Here is a 19,127-nt window from a genome sequence, read left to right as displayed (position 1 = left end):
TGCATGTGATGTTGGTCTGTACAAACCTTATGCAATCCGGATATGGACGGTCCATGAATCATCGTATGTGAACGTGAGTAGTTTACCAAGAAAAATACGGTCGAACATCTTGGACACAGTCCTATTATGCCTCAGTGGGTGGGAGTCATGTCCTGGAGGGATCAGCCAATCATGAAAAAAATGGACTACTTCAAAATGGAGATAGTATGAACAGCTCCATTGAGGCTGTCACAGATGCTATAATGGCACAGATAAAGATTTTTATTTAACTTGGCAAGTCCATTAAGAACTAAATCTTATTTACAATGAAGGCCTACGCCCTAACCTGGGCGGTGCTGGGCCAATTGTGCGCCACCCTATGGGACTCCCAATCACAGCCAGTTGTGATACAGCCTGGAATCAAACCAGGTTCTGTAGTGATGCCTGAGAGGCAGTGCCCTAGACCGCTGCGCCACTCGGGAGCCCAGTTAGTTAAAGGACTCATCTCCTATCTCTATGGTTACATCCACCTTGGGGGAAAAAAACACTGACAAAATAGCTGATGAAACCAACACAGTAAAAGTATAAACGTTTTAATCAGCGTCACTTCTCAGTAGTTGATGGTTGAAAATATGATCAACAGGACCTTTGTGTCAGCAGGTTATGCATGATCTTTTTGCCCCCAACTGATTTTAATAGACCAATAACAGATATGTTCAAACCTCTCTGCCATTATGAAGTTGTGTTAAGCTTACAAATCCCTGCCATTTCAACTGGGCTGTGGTTATTCTCCCCCTTCCCCTGCTAACTTGGTAACTTGTCCCATTCCCCACCAGGCGTTTAATACCGTGTCACGTGCTAGTCGAAACTAAGAAACTCAAATGTCAGACTTGCTAACTGGTTGAACACGGCACATGTGTAACTACAATCAGTTAGCAAGTCGGGAATTTCAGAGTTTCCTAGTTCCCACAAGCACGTGAACGCGGCATAAGACCAAGCCCAGACAGTCTGGAAGAAATCTATTGAAAAATTGTGGTTAGCAAAAAGCATTTTATTATTTTTGGGGGACAATTGTAACCGAAAACAATTAAAGTAAGTCATTTATTGTTACCCAGAAATTATTTGATACAGTGTGAAGAAGCTATGGAGATCAAAGATCAAAACCGCTACCCTGAGCCTTTAAAGGTGGGTTTATGGGAGAATCCTCTTCACCATTATCCTTACTATCGGAGTCCAACTGTAGTCCTAGGTAGGCCATTCTGTCTCTCTCAGCCAATCCCGGCCCATCTTTCTGGGGATATCACACGGACTTCCTCCTCTTGCCAAACATGTTGTTGATGAGCTTGGCCATGGACTTGGAGCTGCTGTAGCAGCGTCGGTCGGCGCGGTACTTGAGGTGCTCCATTACTTGCCTGATGAGCTGGGTGAAGAGGTTGGCGATCTCCTGGTAGCTCTCGGCCGCCGACACCTCCTGGAAAAGGCAGCGGTTCTCCTGCGCCAGCGAGCGGCCCTCCTCCTCACAAACCTGCCTGGCGTGGCACAGGTCCTGCTTGTTGCCCACAAGACAGACTGGCACCTCCACCTCCCTGGCAGAGTAAAGCAGAGACTGAGAGTCAGTGTATTTTCATTTGGAGAATCGAGGTGTGCTTCTAGTTTGACTAGGTATCAGAGCAGGTATCAGAAGATAGGGCATTAGCATCTCATATGAGGGAAAAGTTCAAGCGTATGACAACGACTAACTGACTTCATGCCACACATGGTTTCTTAATGTTTTTAGGCTAGTTTTATTAGTAGGCGGGACTAAAACAAGCAAGCCTTTTACTGTAGGTCTGGAAATCCTGCCATTACAAACCACCGAGCTCCTGAGATATGCTGCTCTCTCCAAATTAAGCCCATTCCCACTGCCTTACTGAGATGTTTTTGTCTATGACAGTTTGATGTATATGGGTGACCCAGATTCATGCCCTTGCTCGGTCTGTTTGGCTCATAGAGAAGATGTACGCCTTGCCCCTCTGGGCATGGGTTACAAAACGCACCCTGAGACTTATAACTGCCATTCACCCAGTCTGTCTCCCCATCTCATTGCGCTGTCCAACAAAGAACAAAAAATAGGAAGAGTGTGATTTCCGCTCTTTTTTTATGAGAAACAGAGGTACTACATGGATTTACAAATGGTTTTGCCTCTCACCAAGCCTCCCAAAAATGTAATTCCCTGTTCAGAGGAGCTCTCACCCTTTGCAGTTCTCAATCCGTGTCTCTCTGATCTGCTGCAGAATGTTTTCGGCATTGATGAAGGATGTGCGGTCGCTGATGTTGTACACCACCACAAAACCATCAGCCCAGTCCACCGGCTCCTCCACTATACACCTAGCCTCAGTTCCCTGTCAAACAACACTGCCACAGTTAGGTAGCTCAACACTGAGACATGTTCATTAGACACAAAACAGAAGAGAACGGACTGAAACAAGGTAGGGACTATCTGATCTAATAAGAAACATACATTTTCGTTTATGAACATGATTATGATGTGTTCTTCTTAAATTCTCAAAAATTATACTGACATTTTCTCTCAAGATTCATTCTGTCCATCATACAATCTCCTCATTAATCATTTTTTAGGTTAAATAAGATGAAATCAGTCCTGTATCAAAACAGTGATCGTGGTGTATATGGCAAAAGACAAGTAGTTCTTTCACACGCCGTACCCCTTGGCTACAGGTGCTGTGGAGCAGTGAACATCCAGGCTCACACCAACCTCTCTATTGCTCTCTTTAATGACATGGCTTTTCTTTATGAAGGTGAGAGGTCTTAAAGATCGAGCCATGGGACAATGCATCTAAAGCCACTCTAGCATTCCTCTTAGGTCTTGGCTTACAGTGAGCTTTAGCAGAGAAGTACAATAGATTGGCCTTTCCCCCTCTGGGCCTCAGCCTCAGGGTGTTCCAATAAAGCAGAACTTTGTAGTAAAAACCCTTTGAGGTGTCTGGCCTGTTTGGCTACGCACAGAACAGCTTGTATGGCTCTCTTTCTTCAAAGGCAGACTCATTGGCACTCACTGCCTTGGGATACACTCGTAAATCCCATCGGATTTAAAACTCTAAGGTATGGATCGTCCATGTGCCTGCGGAAAGTAAACATTAGACTGCTCCTGGGGTTTGTGCAAGGGGAAAACCAGGTCACGGGAGTGCAGTACAATGCTACCCCAATGTTGTAACAGGTGTTGTTTAAGAAGATTTGGCCTATGTTGTATTCTGTTGTACTTCAGAGCAAGGGTCAAACACCTCCAGGTTCAGCTGTCTACCATTGATGCACAATGTTTCAACAATGTTACAATAACGTTACCTAAACGCTATGACAGGTTTTTTTTTTTTTGTTAAAATACTGCTGTTTGGAGATTTTCTGTTGTACCTGAGAGCAAGGGTCAAACACCTCCAGGTTCAGCTGTCTACCGTCAATGGATAGTCTTTTACGATACAGGGAATCTAGAACAGAGAAGGTATCCATTAGAAGCGTGTGAGTAAACTAGCCCTATTTACCCGTACAGGGTACATACATGCGTTTGCATGAGTTACATTGATGTGCAGTGATTGCTTTAAGAACAAGAAGCACAGGTGTCATTTCTACACCATAATTAGGCAGATGGATAATAATATTTGATAAACATTTATTGGTGTTGAGATACCACTGCACATACACTACCCTTCAAAAGTTTGGGGTCACTTAGAAACGTCCTTGTTTTTGAAAGAAAAGCATATTTTTGGTCCATTAAAATAACATCAGATTGATCAGAAATACAGTGTAGACATTGTTAATGTTGTAAATCTGCCATTTCCAGCTACAATGGTCATATTTCATGGAATATCTACATAGGCGTACAGCGGCCCATTATCAGCAACCATCACTCCTGTGTTCCAATGGCACGTTGTGTTATCTAATCCAAATGTATCATTTTAAAGGCTAATTGATCATTAGAAAACCCTTTTGCAATTATGTTAGCACAGCTGAAAACTGTTGTTCTGATTAAAGAATAAATAAAACGGGCCTTCTTTAGACTAGTTGAGTATCTGGAGCATCAGCATTTGTGGGTTCGATTACAGGCTCAAAATGGCCAGAAACAAAGACTTTCATCTGAAACTCGTCAGTCTGTTCTTGTTCTGAGAAATGAAGGCTATTCCATGCGAGAAATTGCCAATAAACTGAAGATCTCGTACAACGCTGTGTACTACCCCCTTCACAGAACAGCACAAACTAAATCTAACCAGAATAGAAAGAGGAGTGGGAGGCCCCGGTGCACAACTGAGCAAGAGGACAAATACAATAGAGTGTCTAGTTTGAGAAACACACGCCTCGCAAGTCCTTAACTGGCAGCTTCATTAAATAGTACCAGCAAAACACCAGTCTCAACATCAATAGTGAAGAGGCAACTCTGGGATGCTGGCCTTCTAGGCAGAGTTGCAAAGAAAAAGCCATATCTCAGACTGGCCAATAAAAATAAAAGATTAAGATGGGCAAAAGAACACAGACACTGGACAGAGGAAGATTGGAGAAAAGTGTTGTAGACAGACAAATCTAAGTTTGAGGTGTTTGGATCACAAAGAAGAACATTCATGAGACGCAGAAAAATGAAAAGATGCTGGAGGAGTGATGACACCATCTGTCAAGCATGGTGGAGGCAATGTGTTGGTCTGAGGGTGTTTTTGTGGTGGTAAAGTGGGAGATTTGTACAGGGTAAAATGCATCGTGAAGAAGGAAGACCATCACTTCATTTTGCAATGCCATGCCAGCAGCCTGACTGTATGGTACGTAAGAAGTGCCCATCAAGCCAATCCAACTTGTGGGAGGTGCTTCGGGAAGCATGGGGTCAAATCCCTTCAGTTTACCTCAACAAATTGACAACTAGAATGCCAAAGGTCTGCAAGGCTGTAATGGCTGCAAATGGAGGATTCTTTGACGAAGCAAAGTTTAAAGGACACAATTATTATTTCAATTAAAAATCATTATTTATAACCTTGTCAACATTTTTACTATATTTCCTATTCATTTTGCAACTCATTTCATGTATATTTTAATGGAAAACAAGGACATTTCTAAGTGACCCCAAACTTTTGAACGGTAGTGTAGCTGTGATACTTTGCTCCACTGATGCAGTATGTGAACAACACTATGGCCATGATATCATGGGGCTGTGGGCCTGTGGGGCCGTGTGTTTGCAGTATGTGAACAACACTATGGCCATGATATCGTAGAGCTGTGGGCCTGTGGGGCCGTGTGTTTGCAGTATGTGAACAACACTATGGCCATGATATCATGGGCCTGTGGGCCTGTGGGCCTGTGGGCCTGTGGGCCTGTGGGCCTGTGGGCCTGTGGGCCTGTGGGCCTGTGGGCCTGTGGGCCTGTGGGGCCGTGTTTTTGCAGTATGTGAACAACACGATGGCCATGATATCATGGGACTGGGGGCCTGTGTGGAGCACCTACTAGTGTTGGAGGCGTACTCCCCGATGAAGCGCTTGGTCAGAAACCGCACCAGGACAGCTGGAGGAAATCGACCAATTAAAAAGAAAACAAGGTTACAGTTTGTCCAGTTGAGGAAAAGGCATTTTCATATGATCCCTCAGGCTGAGCTTGTGTCCCAAATGGCTCCCTATTTACAGTATGTTCACTACTATTGACCTGATCCCTATGGGCCCTACCTGATCCCTATGGGCCCTGGTCAATAGTAGTGCACTTTATAAGGTGGGTGTCATTTGGGATGCAGGCTTGATGAGGGTTCCAAAAGCCTGAGGAATAAGGGGTTTCATCTAACCCCACACATGAAAGGTTTGGCCTCGATGGGTTTACCTCGAGGGATGTGTGCATATTTGGCAAGCAAAATTGGCTATTTCTGCTCGTTCTCCCTTTCCAGATTCTGAACACACTACCCTCTCTGTGAGAGATGAGGTCACAGCCGTCAGACTCAATTGAAGCCCCAGGTTGAGTTTTACTGAGTTCTGGTTGAAGCGCTCCAGTCCACTTGCACCCACACATGCTCATACACACACATACAGTAATGCACATGCATACACACACACACACAGACACACACAAATGCACACACGCAAGCACACACACATACTGGCAGAAACACAGAAACAGACCGATAGATACCTACAATGTAAAATATTTATTGTTAAATATACAGTAACTTTTTTGGCAGCACTCTCCCTCACACACTCACTGTCTCTCTCTCACTCCCTCTCTCTCACACTCACTGTCTCTCTCTCACTCCCTCTCTCTCACACTCACTGTCTCTCTCTCACTCCCTCTCTCTCACACTCACTGTCTCTCTCTCACTCCCTCTCTCACACACTCACTGTCTCTCTCTCACTCCCTCTCTCTCACACTCACTGTCTCTCTCTCACTCCCTCTCTCACACACTCACTGTCTCTCTCTCACTCCCTCTCTCACACACTCACTGTCTCTCTCTCACTCCCTCTCTCACACACTCACTGTCTCTCTCTCACTCCCTCTCTCACACACTCACTGTCTCTCTCTCACTCCCTCTCTCACACACTCACTGTCTCTCTCTCACTCCCTCTCTCACACACTCACTGTCTCTCTCTCACTCCCTCTCTCACACACTCACTGTCTCTCTCTCACTCCCTCTCTCTCACACTCACTGTCTCTCTCTCACTCCCTCTCTCTCACACTCACTGTCTCTCTCTCACTCCCTCTCTCTCACACTCACTGTCTCTCTCTCACTCCCTCTCTCTCACACTCACTGTCTCTCTCTCACTCCCTCTCTCTCACACTCACTGTCACACTCGCACACAGATCCCTGCAGTCTCTGGGCTTCTAGCTTCACAATACAGTCGGTGCATGTCCACAGAAAGCACTCTGCAGTGCAGTGTGCCAGGGGCAATGGTACACCCTGCTGTTTTATTAAACACATATACCAGGGTCGTATTCACTAGGCACCAAACGGAAAATGGTCTGCAACAGGGAGGGGCTAACCTGCACTTGTCCAATAAGAAACACTTGTTTTCATTGAAAAACATTTTCCATTGCAAAATGTTTTGCTACGGTGTGCACTAATGGGCTCTGGGCTCCCGAAGGCTGCAGTGACTCACTGAATACTGATATTTACCAGACAGGGCGCCATGCAGCCACAAGACTCTTAATGAGTCCCCCTGCCTCCCTCAAGTCCAGACAATGAAAAACGACCCCACAGTCACTGTCCCTACCAAGTTAATTTCAATTGATTTATTGTGGAAAATATATGGGGTTTCTTTCACTCACGAGTCCCTCAGAGAAGCTGATGCAAATAATAAAGATTGTGATCATTTTCATTAGTAATCACTGAAATATTTTATTTCCCTATTACATTCATATCTGGGGATATATTTATTGAATTCATATCTGGGGATATATTTATTCCATTCATATCTGGAGATGTATTTATTAAATTAATATCTGTGGATATATTTATTCAATTCATATCTGGAGATGTATTTATTAAATTACTATCTGTGGATATATTTATTAAATTCATATCTGTGGATATATTTATAAAATTCATATCTGTGGATATATTTATTAAATTCATATCTGGGGATATATTTATTACCTTCATATCTGGAGATGTTACGTGATGCTTTTCCATTCATGTGTACAGCCATATATTTGATCAAGGGTCATTCTGCATATCCAGTACTATATGTGACTAAATACTCATATTGAAGAGTTACACTGATTGACCCCTCATAACGGATGTTTTCTCAGACCACACTCCCCTCCATATCTGAATGGGACTCCCATATATTATCACATTGTGGGACAAATTATGACAAACGGTGAGATTAAATAATTATTTACATGCGCCCACATGCACTCTCAGAAATAAAGGATACAATTTGTTCTTAAAGAGCTACAAACACTTGTCACTGGGGTGGTACCCTGTAAGGTCATCTTTTGTGCCTTCCGTTATAGGAACATGATTGTACCCTTGTTCATGCCTCAGGCAGTACCTTTCTTACATGTAGTCCACAGGTATGCATTTAGAAAATGTACATTTAGCCTTTGTAGGGTAGAACCACAATAAAAAGCCATTTTTTCTTTGTAAGTGACAAAAATGTTTACCTCTACCATAGACTACTTAAACTGGCACAACACTTTCACTCACGGGTGGCCAAAAACAACTAACGGAAGCCATGCCCCCATTAAGCCATGCCTCCAAAATAATTTCCCAGTGTGCCTTGCCTTTTCGAGTGAATTGTAGAGTTACCACCCATTACTGTATTTGATAATGACAGAGACATTTTTAGCCCTGTGGCCTTCACCGAGCGAGGACCTAGGTGAATTTTGTCATTCAAATTTAAGTAATTATAACAATAAAATACATCTCACAAGGCATTACTTTGAGGGTCTGTGCTTACCCTAATACAGTAGGCTGAAACTCATGGTTTACATGCCACATCAGATTGCAGTAATTTTTCACATTACCTGCTTATTCCATCCCAGTTCCAACCATGGAAAAGTTTCCAGAATTTTGCAAACCTACCTGCAATTCACACGATGCTAGCTTGCAAAGGGATAAGTCATTCCTTTTGGAATCCAGCCAGAGTTAGACTATCCAACAGGTGGAATTATTATTTACCAGCAACCTTCATTCACTGACTTCCAGGTTCAGAGACAATGTGACGAGACTAACTAAGCCATTTAAACTGGAACAACCATTTCAGTAACGGGTGCAAAAAAAAAACTGTATTGATTAGTTTATAAAAATGTATGTTATTTATGTTTATGTAGCATAACATGAATGAATCAATGCAAAATCACAGATATTTAAACGTAAATATGATAATGATTATGGTACAAATTTGCCTTTTAGGATACCACCACAGTAACCACGTTTCCATCCACAGGTTTTATGCGTGTAAAGTCATATTGTATAAAATAAATAAGAGCTGTGATGGAAACAGGAAGTTTCGGTGTATCTGCATAAATGTTGACCGATAATTTGTTCATTCGACATGGTGGGATCTTTTGTGTCAGTAAAATAAATTCTGAGGGAAATGGCGGTGAAAAGGGCTTCATGTGCAAATATTTATAGAATCAAAAATATATATATATTTGTCACATGCAGCGAATACAACAGGTGTAGACCTTACCGTGAAATGCTTACTTAAAGCCCTTAACCAGCAATTACTGGTCGACACAGTGTGTTATGAAATCTGTGAAAGTATTGTAATGTTTTAAAATGATATAAACTGCCTTAATTTTGCTGGACCTCAGAAAGCAGCAGCTAATGGGGATCCATAATAAATATAAATACAAATGCAGTTCAAGAAATAGAGTTATAACCATAACCATCATATCGAAGTCAATTTGGAGCCACGTGATGAAATGCTGTGTAGTCCTCCAAATTCTGTATGATGAGACCATTATTTACATGCTCCCACATACATACAGGTGTGTACTTGTATGACTTTGATCTTGAACTTGTTTCTCTTTAGAAGATCGATTAGATTACAGACCCCCCCTGCATATTGACTACCATATATTCCCCTCCCTCCAGGCACAGGGGCTCTATCTGATCTAGAGATTTCTCTGCTCCCCAGTGGATCTCTCACCTGATTTCCCAGCGCCCTCACTGCCCAGCAGGGCCAGTTTGATGTCGTTCATGTCGCTCTTGATTTCTCTCCTCTGATCTCACTCTGGTCCAGTCCTGTGCTGTGCTATGGTGTTAGATGGTTAGCTTTAGCACACTAACATGCCTTTTGGTCTTGAGAGCAACAGAGTGTGGACTGCCCCTTCAAAGAGTGGTTTCACAAATGCTTCCCTCTCACGAGACGCACATCCCTCTTTTTCTCTCACTCTACACTATCTCTTTCCCACTCTTAATTCCTATCTCTCTCCTTTTGTCTGCCTTTTTATATCCTCTGTCTGTTTCTTTCTCTCCGTCTTTTCTCCCACTAAGGTGGAGGTTACTTCAAGGTCACTGAAGTAAATATTTTCTATCCGCTCTTTATGCTTTCATCTCCGTCTGTACAGTATTCTATGGCTCTTTATGCTTTCATCTCCGTCTGTACAGTATTCTATGGCTCTTTATGCTTTCATCTCCGTCTGTACAGTATTCTATGGCTCTTTATGCTTTCATCTCCGTCTGTACAGTATTCTATGGCTCTTTATGCTTTCATCTCCGTCTGTACAGTATTCTATGGCTCTTTATGCTTTCATCTCCGTCTGTACAGTATTCTATGGCTCTTTATGCTTTCATCTCCGTCTGTACAGTATTCTATGGCTCTTTATGCTTTCATCTCCGTCTGTACAGTATTCTATGGCTCTTTATGCTTTCATCTCCGTCTGTACAGTATTCTATGGCTCTTTATGCTTTCATCTCCGTCTGTACAGTATTCTATGGCTCTTTATGCTTTCATCTCCGTCTGTACAGTATTCTATGGCTCTTTATGCTTTCATCTCCGTCTGTACAGTATTCTATGGCTCTTTATGCTTTCATCTCCGTCTGTACAGTATTCTATGGCTCTTTTGCTTTCATCTCCGTCTGTACAGTATTCTTGGCTCTTTATGCTTTCATCTCCGTCTGTACAGTATTCTCATCTCCGTCTGTACAGTATTCTATGGCTCTTTATGCTTTCATCTCCGTCTGTACAGTATTCTATGGCTCTTTATGCTTTCATCTCCGTCTGTACAGTATTCTATGGCTCTTTATGCTTTCATCTCCGTCTGTACAGTATTCTATGGCTCAGCTTTATCTCCGTCTGTACAGTATTCTATGGCTCTCTTTATGTATTCTTTCATCTCCGTCTGTACAGTATTCTATGGCTCTTTATGCTTTCATCTCCGTCTGTACAGTATTCTATGGCTCTTTATGCTTTCATCTCCGTCTGTACAGTATTCTATGGCTCTTTATGCTTTCATCTCCGTCTGTACAGTATTCTATGGCTCTTTATGCTTTCATCTCCGTCTGTACAGTATTCTATGGCTCTTTATGCTTTCATCTCCGTCTGTACAGTATTCTATGGCTCTTTATGCTTTCATCTCCGTCTGTACAGTATTCTATGGCTCTTTATGCTTTCATCTCCGTCTGTACAGTATTCTATGGCTCTTTATGGTCTCAGTATTCTATGGCTCTTTATGCTTTCATCTCCAGTCTGTACAGTATTCTATGGCTCTTTATGCTTTCATCTCCGTCTGTACAGTATTCTATGGCTCTTTATGCTTTCATCTCCGTCTGTACAGTATTTATGCTTTCATCTCCGTCTGTACAGTATTCTATGGCTCTTTATGCTTTCATCTCCGTCTGTACAGTATTCTATGGCTCTTTATGCTTTCATCTCCGTCTGTACAGTATTCTATGGCTCTTTATGCTTTCATCTCCGTCTGTACAGTATTCTATGGCTCTTTATGCTTTCATCTTTATGCTTTCATCTCCGTCTGTACAGTATTCTATGGCTCTTTATGCTTTCATCTCCGTCTGTACAGTATTCTATGGCTCTTTATGCTTTCATCTCCGTCTGTACAGTATTCTATGGCTCTTTATGCTTTCATCTCCGTCTGTACAGTATTCTATGGCTCTTTATGCTTTCATCTCCGTCTGTACAGTATTCTATGGCTCTTTATGCTTTCATCTCCGTCTGTACAGTATTCTATGGCTCTTTATGCTTTCATCTCCGTCTGTACAGTATACAGTATTCTATGGCTCTTTATGCTTTCATCTCCGTCTGTACAGTATTCTATGGCTCTTTATGCTTTCATCTCCGTCTGTACAGTATTCTATGGCTCTTTATGCTTTCATCTCCGTCTGTACAGTATTCTATGGCTCTCTTTATGCAGTATTTTCATCTCCGTCTGTACAGTATTCTATGGCTCTTTATGGCTGTACTTTATGCTTTCTTTCATCTCCGTCTGTACAGTATTCTATGGCTCTTTATGCTTTCATCTCCGTCTGTACAGTATTCTATGGCTCTTTATGCTTTCATCTCCGTCTGTACAGTATTCTATGCTTTCATCTCCGTCTGTACAGTATTCTATGGCTCTCTCCGTCTGTACAGTATTCTATGGCTCTTTATGCTTTCATCTCCGTCTGTACAGTATTCTCATGGCTCTGTACAGTATTTATGCTCTTTTCATCTCCGTCTGTACAGTATTCTATGGCTCTTTATGCTTTCATGCTTTCTATGGCTCTTTATGCTTTCATCTCCGTCTGTACAGTGGCTCTTTTCTTTATCTGGCAGTATTTATGCTTTCATCTCCGTCTGTACAGTATTCTATGGCTCTTTATGCTTTCATCTCCGTCTGTACAGTATTCTATGGCTCTCTTTATGTCTGTACAGTATTCTATGGCTCTTTATCTCCGTCTGTACAGTATTCTATGGCTCTTTATGCTTTATCTCCGTCTGTACAGTATTCTATGGCTCTTTATGCTTTCATCTCCGTCTGTACAGTATTCTATGGCTCTTTATGCTTTCATCTCCGTCTGTACAGTATTCTATGGCTCTTTATGCTTTCATCTCCGTCTGTACAGTATTCTATGGCTCTTTATGCTTTCATCTCCGTCTGTACAGTATTCTATGGCTCTTTATGCTCTTCATCTGGCTCTTTATGCTTTCATCTCCGTCTGTACAGTATTCTATGGCTCTTTATGCTTTCATCTCCGTCTGTACAGTATTCTATGGCTCTTTATGCTTTCATCTCCGTCTGTACAGTATTCTATGGCTCTTTATGCTTTCATCTCCGTCTGTACAGTATTCTATGCTCTTTATGCTTTCATCTCCGTCTGTACAGTATTCTATGGCTCTTTATGCTTTCATCTCCGTCTGTACAGTATTCTATGGCTCTTTATGCTTTCATCTCCGTCTGTACAGTATTCTATGGCTCTTTATGCTTTCATCTCCGTCTGTACAGTATTCTATGGCTCTTTATGCTTTCATCTCCGTCTGTACAGTATTCTATGGCTCTTTATGCTTTCATCTCCGTCTGTACAGTATTCTATGGCTCTTTATGCTTTCATCTCCGTCTGTACAGTATTCTATGGCTCTTTATGCTTTCATCTCCGTCTGTACAGTATTCTATGGCTCTTTATGCTTTCATCTCCGCTCAGTATTTATGCTTTCATCTCCGTCTGTACAGTATTCTATGGCTCTTTATGCTTTCATCTCCGTCTGTACAGTATTCTATGGCTCTTTATGCTTTCATCTCCGTCTGTACAGTATTCTATGGCTCTTTATGCTTTCATCTGTCTGTACAGTATTCTATGGCTCTTTATGCTTTCATCTCCGTCTGTACAGTATTCTATGGCTCTTTATGCTTTCATCTCCGTCTGTACAGTATTCTATGGCTCTTTATGCTTTCATCTCCGTCTGTACAGTATTCTATGGCTCAGCTTTCATCTGTACAGTATTCTATGGCTCTTTATGCTTTCATCTCCGTCTGTACAGTATTCTATGGCTCTTTATGCTTTCATCTCCGTCTGTACAGTATTCTATGGCTCTTTATGCTTTCATCTCCGTCTGTACAGTATTCTATGGCTCTTTATGCTTTCATCTTCTGTACAGTATTCATCTCCGTTTAGTATTCTATGGCTCTTTATGCTTTCATCTCCGTCTGTACAGTATTCTATGGCTCTTTATGCTTTCATCTCCGTCTGTACAGTATTCTATGGCTCTTTATGCTTTCATCTCCGTCTGTACAGTATTATTCTTTCATCTCCGTCTGTACAGTATTCTATGGCTCTTTATGCTTTCATCTCCGTCTGTACAGTATTCTATGGCTCTTTATGCTTTCATCTCCGTCTGTACAGTATTCTATGGCTCTTTATGCTTTCATCTCCGTCTGTACAGTATTCTATGGCTCTTTATGCTTTCATCTCCGTCTGTACAGTATTCTATGGCTCTTTATGCTTTCATCTCCGTCTGTACAGTATTCTATGCTTTCATCTCCGTCTCTTTATGCTTTCATCTCCGTCTGTACAGTATTCTATGGCTCTTTATGCTTTCATCTCCAGTCTGCTTTCACAGTATTCTATGGCTCTTTATGCTTTCATCTCCGTCTGTACAGTATTCTATGGCTCTTTATGCTTTCATCTCCGTCTGTACAGTATTCTATGGCTCTTTATGCTTTCATCTCCGTCTGTACAGTATTCTATGGCTCTTTATGCTTTCATCTCCGTCTGTACAGTATTCTATGGCTCTTTATGCTTTCATCTCCGTCTGTACAGTATTCTATGGCTCTTTATGCAGTATTCTATGGCTCTTTATCATCTCCGTCTGTACAGTATTCTATGGCTCTTTATGCTTTCATCTCCGTCTGTACAGTATTCTATGGCTCTTTATGCTTTCATCTCCGTCTGTACAGTATTCTATGGCTCTTTATGCTTTCATCTCCGTCTGTACAGTATTCTATGGCTCTTTATGCTTTCATCTCCGTCTGTACAGTATTCTATGGCTCTTTATGCTTTCATCTCCGTCTGTACAGTATTCTATGGCTCTTTATGCTTTCATCTCCGTCTGTACAGTATTCTATGGCTCTTTATGCTTTCATCTCCGTCTGTACAGTATTCTATGGCTCTTTATGCTTTCATCTCCGTCTGTACAGTATTCTATGCCTCTTTTCACCATGTGATGTTTGCCTTTTCCCATTGGGTGAATGTTCTCTACACGGTTTCATTGTTTTGAAGTTCAGCTCCCTCCCCCTTATTCACCTATAGCATTACTGTTCATATACTGTAATGTATTTAGTTGTACTTCATGGTGCATACAAATAAATACATTCATTTACATACAATCCACAGTGCACACATTGAAGAAGTTCCGGTGGTGAGTTGCTCGTGGCCATGCTACTGGGAAAGTCTTGGATTAATACTGTATGACATCAAAACTCTATATCAAAACATCGATCATACTCTGACATCGAACTGAGCTGTTTTGGATGAGATGTCAAACAATCCGTCTCCCCTCAGCTTCCCACCACATAGAATGTGGCACGTGTAGCCATTCCATCATCCTTAAACCTCAATTCCATAGACTGTAGACTAACACCAGCCAAGAAATGCAATATTATAGAAATTTCAGACATTTTTTCCCCTGACCTTCTTTCGCTTGTGCAGGGCCTTCGTGCCCCATTCCAATCCGATATAATTTGATCTAATTGTATCTGTTGACTATAAAGCCACTGACCCTGTGGCTGTGTTCACCTAGGATAACACTGTTTGGGAAAACTGAAACAGCACCGTTGAACTGGTTTGAAGTTAGGTTAAATGCGAGCAATTCTAGAATCTAAAATAATAACATAGCCACGACATGTTGATCCTCAGCAGCCATATTGTGTGGTACTCCATTCAGACACAAAGGGCTTTTGAAATGTTTACTAAAATATGGATTTGCTCTTCAAATTCAATCTCACTTCAAATTGTATCCAGAGGGGCTGACCTCACATGAGGAGACAGAAGTGCTACCACTTTGCAATGAGTTAGGGATGAAAAGAGGACGGAACTGGTTTCCTTTAATATCTGTTTCATTATCTTTAAAGGTGCAATCTGGAATTCAAACGACAACAAAGGAGTCACTACATTAATTTATTTTGGGCAAAAAGCTGAGGGATGGAGGTAGATAAATGTAACCACACAATAATTCATAGATTGATTTATGGGATGCAAAGGCTGATCATCCATGAGATCAAAATGATTGTTTTAAGCTATACAATGTCTGTTTACAATGACATTGTTTTCGAACAATGGAGTAAAATAAGCTTATAGTTTGGTTTCTGTTGGGGCAAGACAGGATAACCATGAGACAAATACAGTTGAAGTCAGAAGTTTACATACGCCTTAACCAAATACATTTAAACTCAGCTATTCACAATTCCTGACATTTAATCATAGTAAAAATTAAGATCACCACTTTATTTTAAGAATGTGAAATCTCAGAAAAATAGAGAGAATTATTTATTACAGCTTTTATTTCTTTCATCACATTCCCTGTATTTGGTAGCAGTGCCTTTAAATTGTTTAACTTGGGTCAAACGTTTGGGGTGGCCTTCCACAAGCTTCTCACAATAAGATGGGTGAATTTTGGCCCATTCCTCCTGACAGAGCTGGTGTAACTGAGTCAGGTTTGTAGGCCTCCTTGCTCACACACACTTTTTCAGTTCTGCCCACACACTTTCTATTGGATTGAGGTCAGGGCTTTGTGATGGCCACTCCAATACCTTGACTTTGTTGTCCTTAAGCTATTTTGCCACAACTTTGGAAGTATGCTTGGGGTCATTGTCCATTTGGAAGACCCATTTGCGGCCAAGCTTTAACTTCCTGACTGATGACTTGAGATGTCGCTTCAATATATCCACATAATGTTCCACCCCATGATGCCATCTATTTCTTAAAGTGCACCAGTCCCTCCTGCAGCAAAGCACCCCCACAACATGATGCTGCCACCCCCGTGGTTCGCAGTTGGGATAGTGTTCTTCGGCTTGCAAGTCTTCCCCTTCTTCCTCCAAACATTATGATGGTCATTAAGGCCAAACAGTTCTAATTGTTTCATCAGACCAGAGGACATTTCTCTAAAAAGTACAATCTTTGTCTCCATCTGGCCCTTCTTCGAACACTGTGTTAACTAACCTCCGGACGAGCTTCCATGCCATACAACTCTCCTTCCGTGGCCTCCAACTGCTCTTAAATGCAAGTAAACTAAATGAATGCTCTTCAACCAATCTCTGCCCACACCTGCCCGCCCATCCAGCATCACTACTCTGGACGGTTCTGACTTACAATGTATGGACAACTACAAATACCTAGGTGTCTGGTTAGATTGTAAAGGCTCCTTCCAGGCTCACATAAAGCATCTCCAATCCAAAATTAAATCTAGAATCGGCTTCCAATTTTGCAACAAAGCATCCTTCACTCATGCTGCCAAACATACCCTTGTAAGACTATCCAACCGATCCTTAACTTCAGCGATGTCATTTACAAAATAGTCTCCAGCGCTCTACTCAGCAAATTGGTTGCAGTCTATCACAGTGTCATCTGTTTTGTCACCAAAGCCCCATATACTACCCACCACTGCGACCTGTATGCTCTCGTTGACTGGCCCTCGCTTCATATTCGTCGCCAAACCCACTGGCTCCAGGTCATCTATAAGTCTTTGCTAGGTAAAGCCCCACCTTTTCTCAGCTCAATGGTCACCATAGCAGCACCCACCCGCAGCACGTGCTCCAGAAGGTATATCTCTCTGGTCACCCCCAAAGCCAATTCCTCCTTTGGCCGCCTTCCTTCCAGTTCTCTGCTGCCAATGACTGGAATGAACTGCAAAATTCACTGAAGCTGGAGACTCATATCTCCCTCACTAACTTTAAGCACCAGCTGTCAGAGAAGCTCACAGATCACTGCACCTGTACATAGCCCATCTGTAAATAGCCCATACAACTACCTCATCCCCCATACTGTTATTTATTTTGTTCCTTTGCACCCCAGTATTTCTACTTGCACACTCTTCTTTTGCACATCTATCACTCCAGTGTTTGATTGCTACATTGTAATTATTTTGCCACTCTGGCCTATTTATTGTCTTACCTCCCTTATCCTACCTGATTTGCACAAACTGAATATAGACTTTTTCTATTGTATTAATGACTGCATGTTTGTTTATTCCATGTGTAACTCTGTGTTGTTGCTTGTGTTGCACTGCTTTGCTTTATCTTGGCCAGGTCGCAGTTGTAAATGAGAACTTGTTCTCTACTAGCCTACCTGGTTAAATAAACGTGAAATAAAAAAATGAAAACAATTAATTTGCAGTTGCAAACCATAGTCTGGCTTTTTTTATGGTGGTTTTGGAGCAGTGGCTTCTCCCTTGCTGAGCCGAGTATATACACCATGGGTCCACGCAGCCACCATACCGCTCAGGAAGGAGATGCGTTCTATCTCCTAGTGATTAATTACTTTAGTGCAAAAAGTGCAAATCAATCCCAGAAGAATAGAAAAGGACTGTGTGAAGATGCTGGAGGAAACAGGTACAAATGTATCTATATCCACAGTAAAACGAGTCCTATATCGACATAACCTGAAAGGCCACTCAGCAAGGAAGAAGCCACTCTTCCAAAACTGTCATAAAAAAACAGACTACGGTTTGCAACTGCACATGGGGACAAAGATTCTACTTTTTGGAGAAATGTCATCTAGTCTGATGAAACAAAAATATAACTATTTGGCCATAATGACCATCGTTATGTTTGGAGGAAAAAGGGGGAGGCTTGCAAGCCGAAGTACACCATCCCAGCCGTGAAGCACGGGGGTGGCAGCATCATGTTGTGGGGGTGCTTTGCTGCAGGAGGGACTGGTGCACTTCACAAAATAGATGGCATCATGAGGTAGGAAAATGATGTGGATATATTGAAGCAACATCTCAAGACATCAGTCAGGAAGTTAAAGCTTGGTAGCAAACGGGTCTTCCAAATGGACAATGACCCCAAGCATACTTCCAAAGTTGTGGCAAAATGGCTTAAGGACAACAAAGTCAAGGAATTGGAGTGACCATCACAAATCCCTGACCTCATTCCCATAGAAAATTTGTGGACAGAACTGGAAAGCGTATATGAGCAAGAAGGCCTACAAACCTGACTCAGTTACACCAGCTCTGTCAGGAGGAATGGGCCAAAATTCACCCAACTTATTGTGGGAAGCTTGTGGAAGGCTTACCTAAACGTTTGACCCAAGTTAAACAATTTAAAGGCAATGCTACCAAATACTAATTGAGTATATGTCAACTTCTGGCCCACTGGGAATGTGATGAAATAAATAAAAGCTGAAATAATATCATTCTCTCTACTATTATTCTGACATTTCATATTCTTAAAATAAAGTGGTGATCCTAACTGACCTAAGACGGGGAATTTTTACTAGAATTAAATGTCAGGAATTGTGAATAACTGAGTTTAAATATATTTGGCCGAGGTGTATGTAAACTTCCAACTTCAATTGTATGTACAAATCCCAGAATGTCCTTTTAATAATTGTCCTTCATGGACAACTGTCTGACCTAATATTCTACAGTCATCCAGAGCAGGACGGAGTTTCTACATTCATCCAGAGGAAGACAGAGTTTCTGTCCACTGTCTGGCCTGATCGTCTACGGTTATCCAGAGGAGGACAGAGTTTCTGT

At 41.9% G+C, this 19,127-nt stretch overlaps 1 protein-coding gene across 1 annotated transcript; it reads right to left on the bottom strand.

Annotated features, from left to right (window-relative positions):
- Window positions 1–968: 968 nt before the first annotated feature.
- On the bottom strand, window positions 969–9,835 carry LOC112258803 (ras-related and estrogen-regulated growth inhibitor-like protein). The gene is made up of 5 exons (XM_042328506.1): window positions 9,588–9,835; window positions 5,455–5,511; window positions 3,388–3,461; window positions 2,212–2,360; window positions 969–1,565 (listed from the first exon to the last, which is right to left on the bottom strand). The coding sequence occupies exons 1-5, from the start codon at window positions 9,637–9,639 to the stop codon at window positions 1,280–1,282; spliced, it is 618 nt and encodes a 205-aa protein (XP_042184440.1). The 5' UTR covers window positions 9,640–9,835; the 3' UTR covers window positions 969–1,279.
- Window positions 9,836–19,127: the final 9,292 nt, after the last annotated feature.

Source organism: Oncorhynchus tshawytscha, linkage group LG01, assembly GCF_018296145.1.
Source record: "Oncorhynchus tshawytscha isolate Ot180627B linkage group LG01, Otsh_v2.0, whole genome shotgun sequence".
NCBI lineage: Eukaryota > Metazoa > Chordata > Actinopteri > Salmoniformes > Salmonidae > Oncorhynchus > Oncorhynchus tshawytscha.
Note: the sequence above shows the minus strand (reverse complement) of the source record. Positions and strands in the feature narration are given on the sequence as shown.

Bases quoted from the DNA above. Each gene is read 5' to 3' on its own strand.
- LOC112258803 (XM_042328506.1), bottom strand. From the start codon at position 9,639: ATGAACGACATCAAACTGGCCCTGCTGGGCAGTGAGGGCGCTGGGAAA. The intron at 3,462-5,454 runs GTAGGTGCTCCA...TCTCTGTTCTAG, and splicing joins GGAGTACGCCTCCAACACTA to ATTCCCTGTATCGTAAAAGA. The intron at 1,566-2,211 runs GTGAGAGCTCCT...TTACTCTGCCAG, and splicing joins CGGATTGAGAACTGCAAAGG to GGAGGTGGAGGTGCCAGTCT.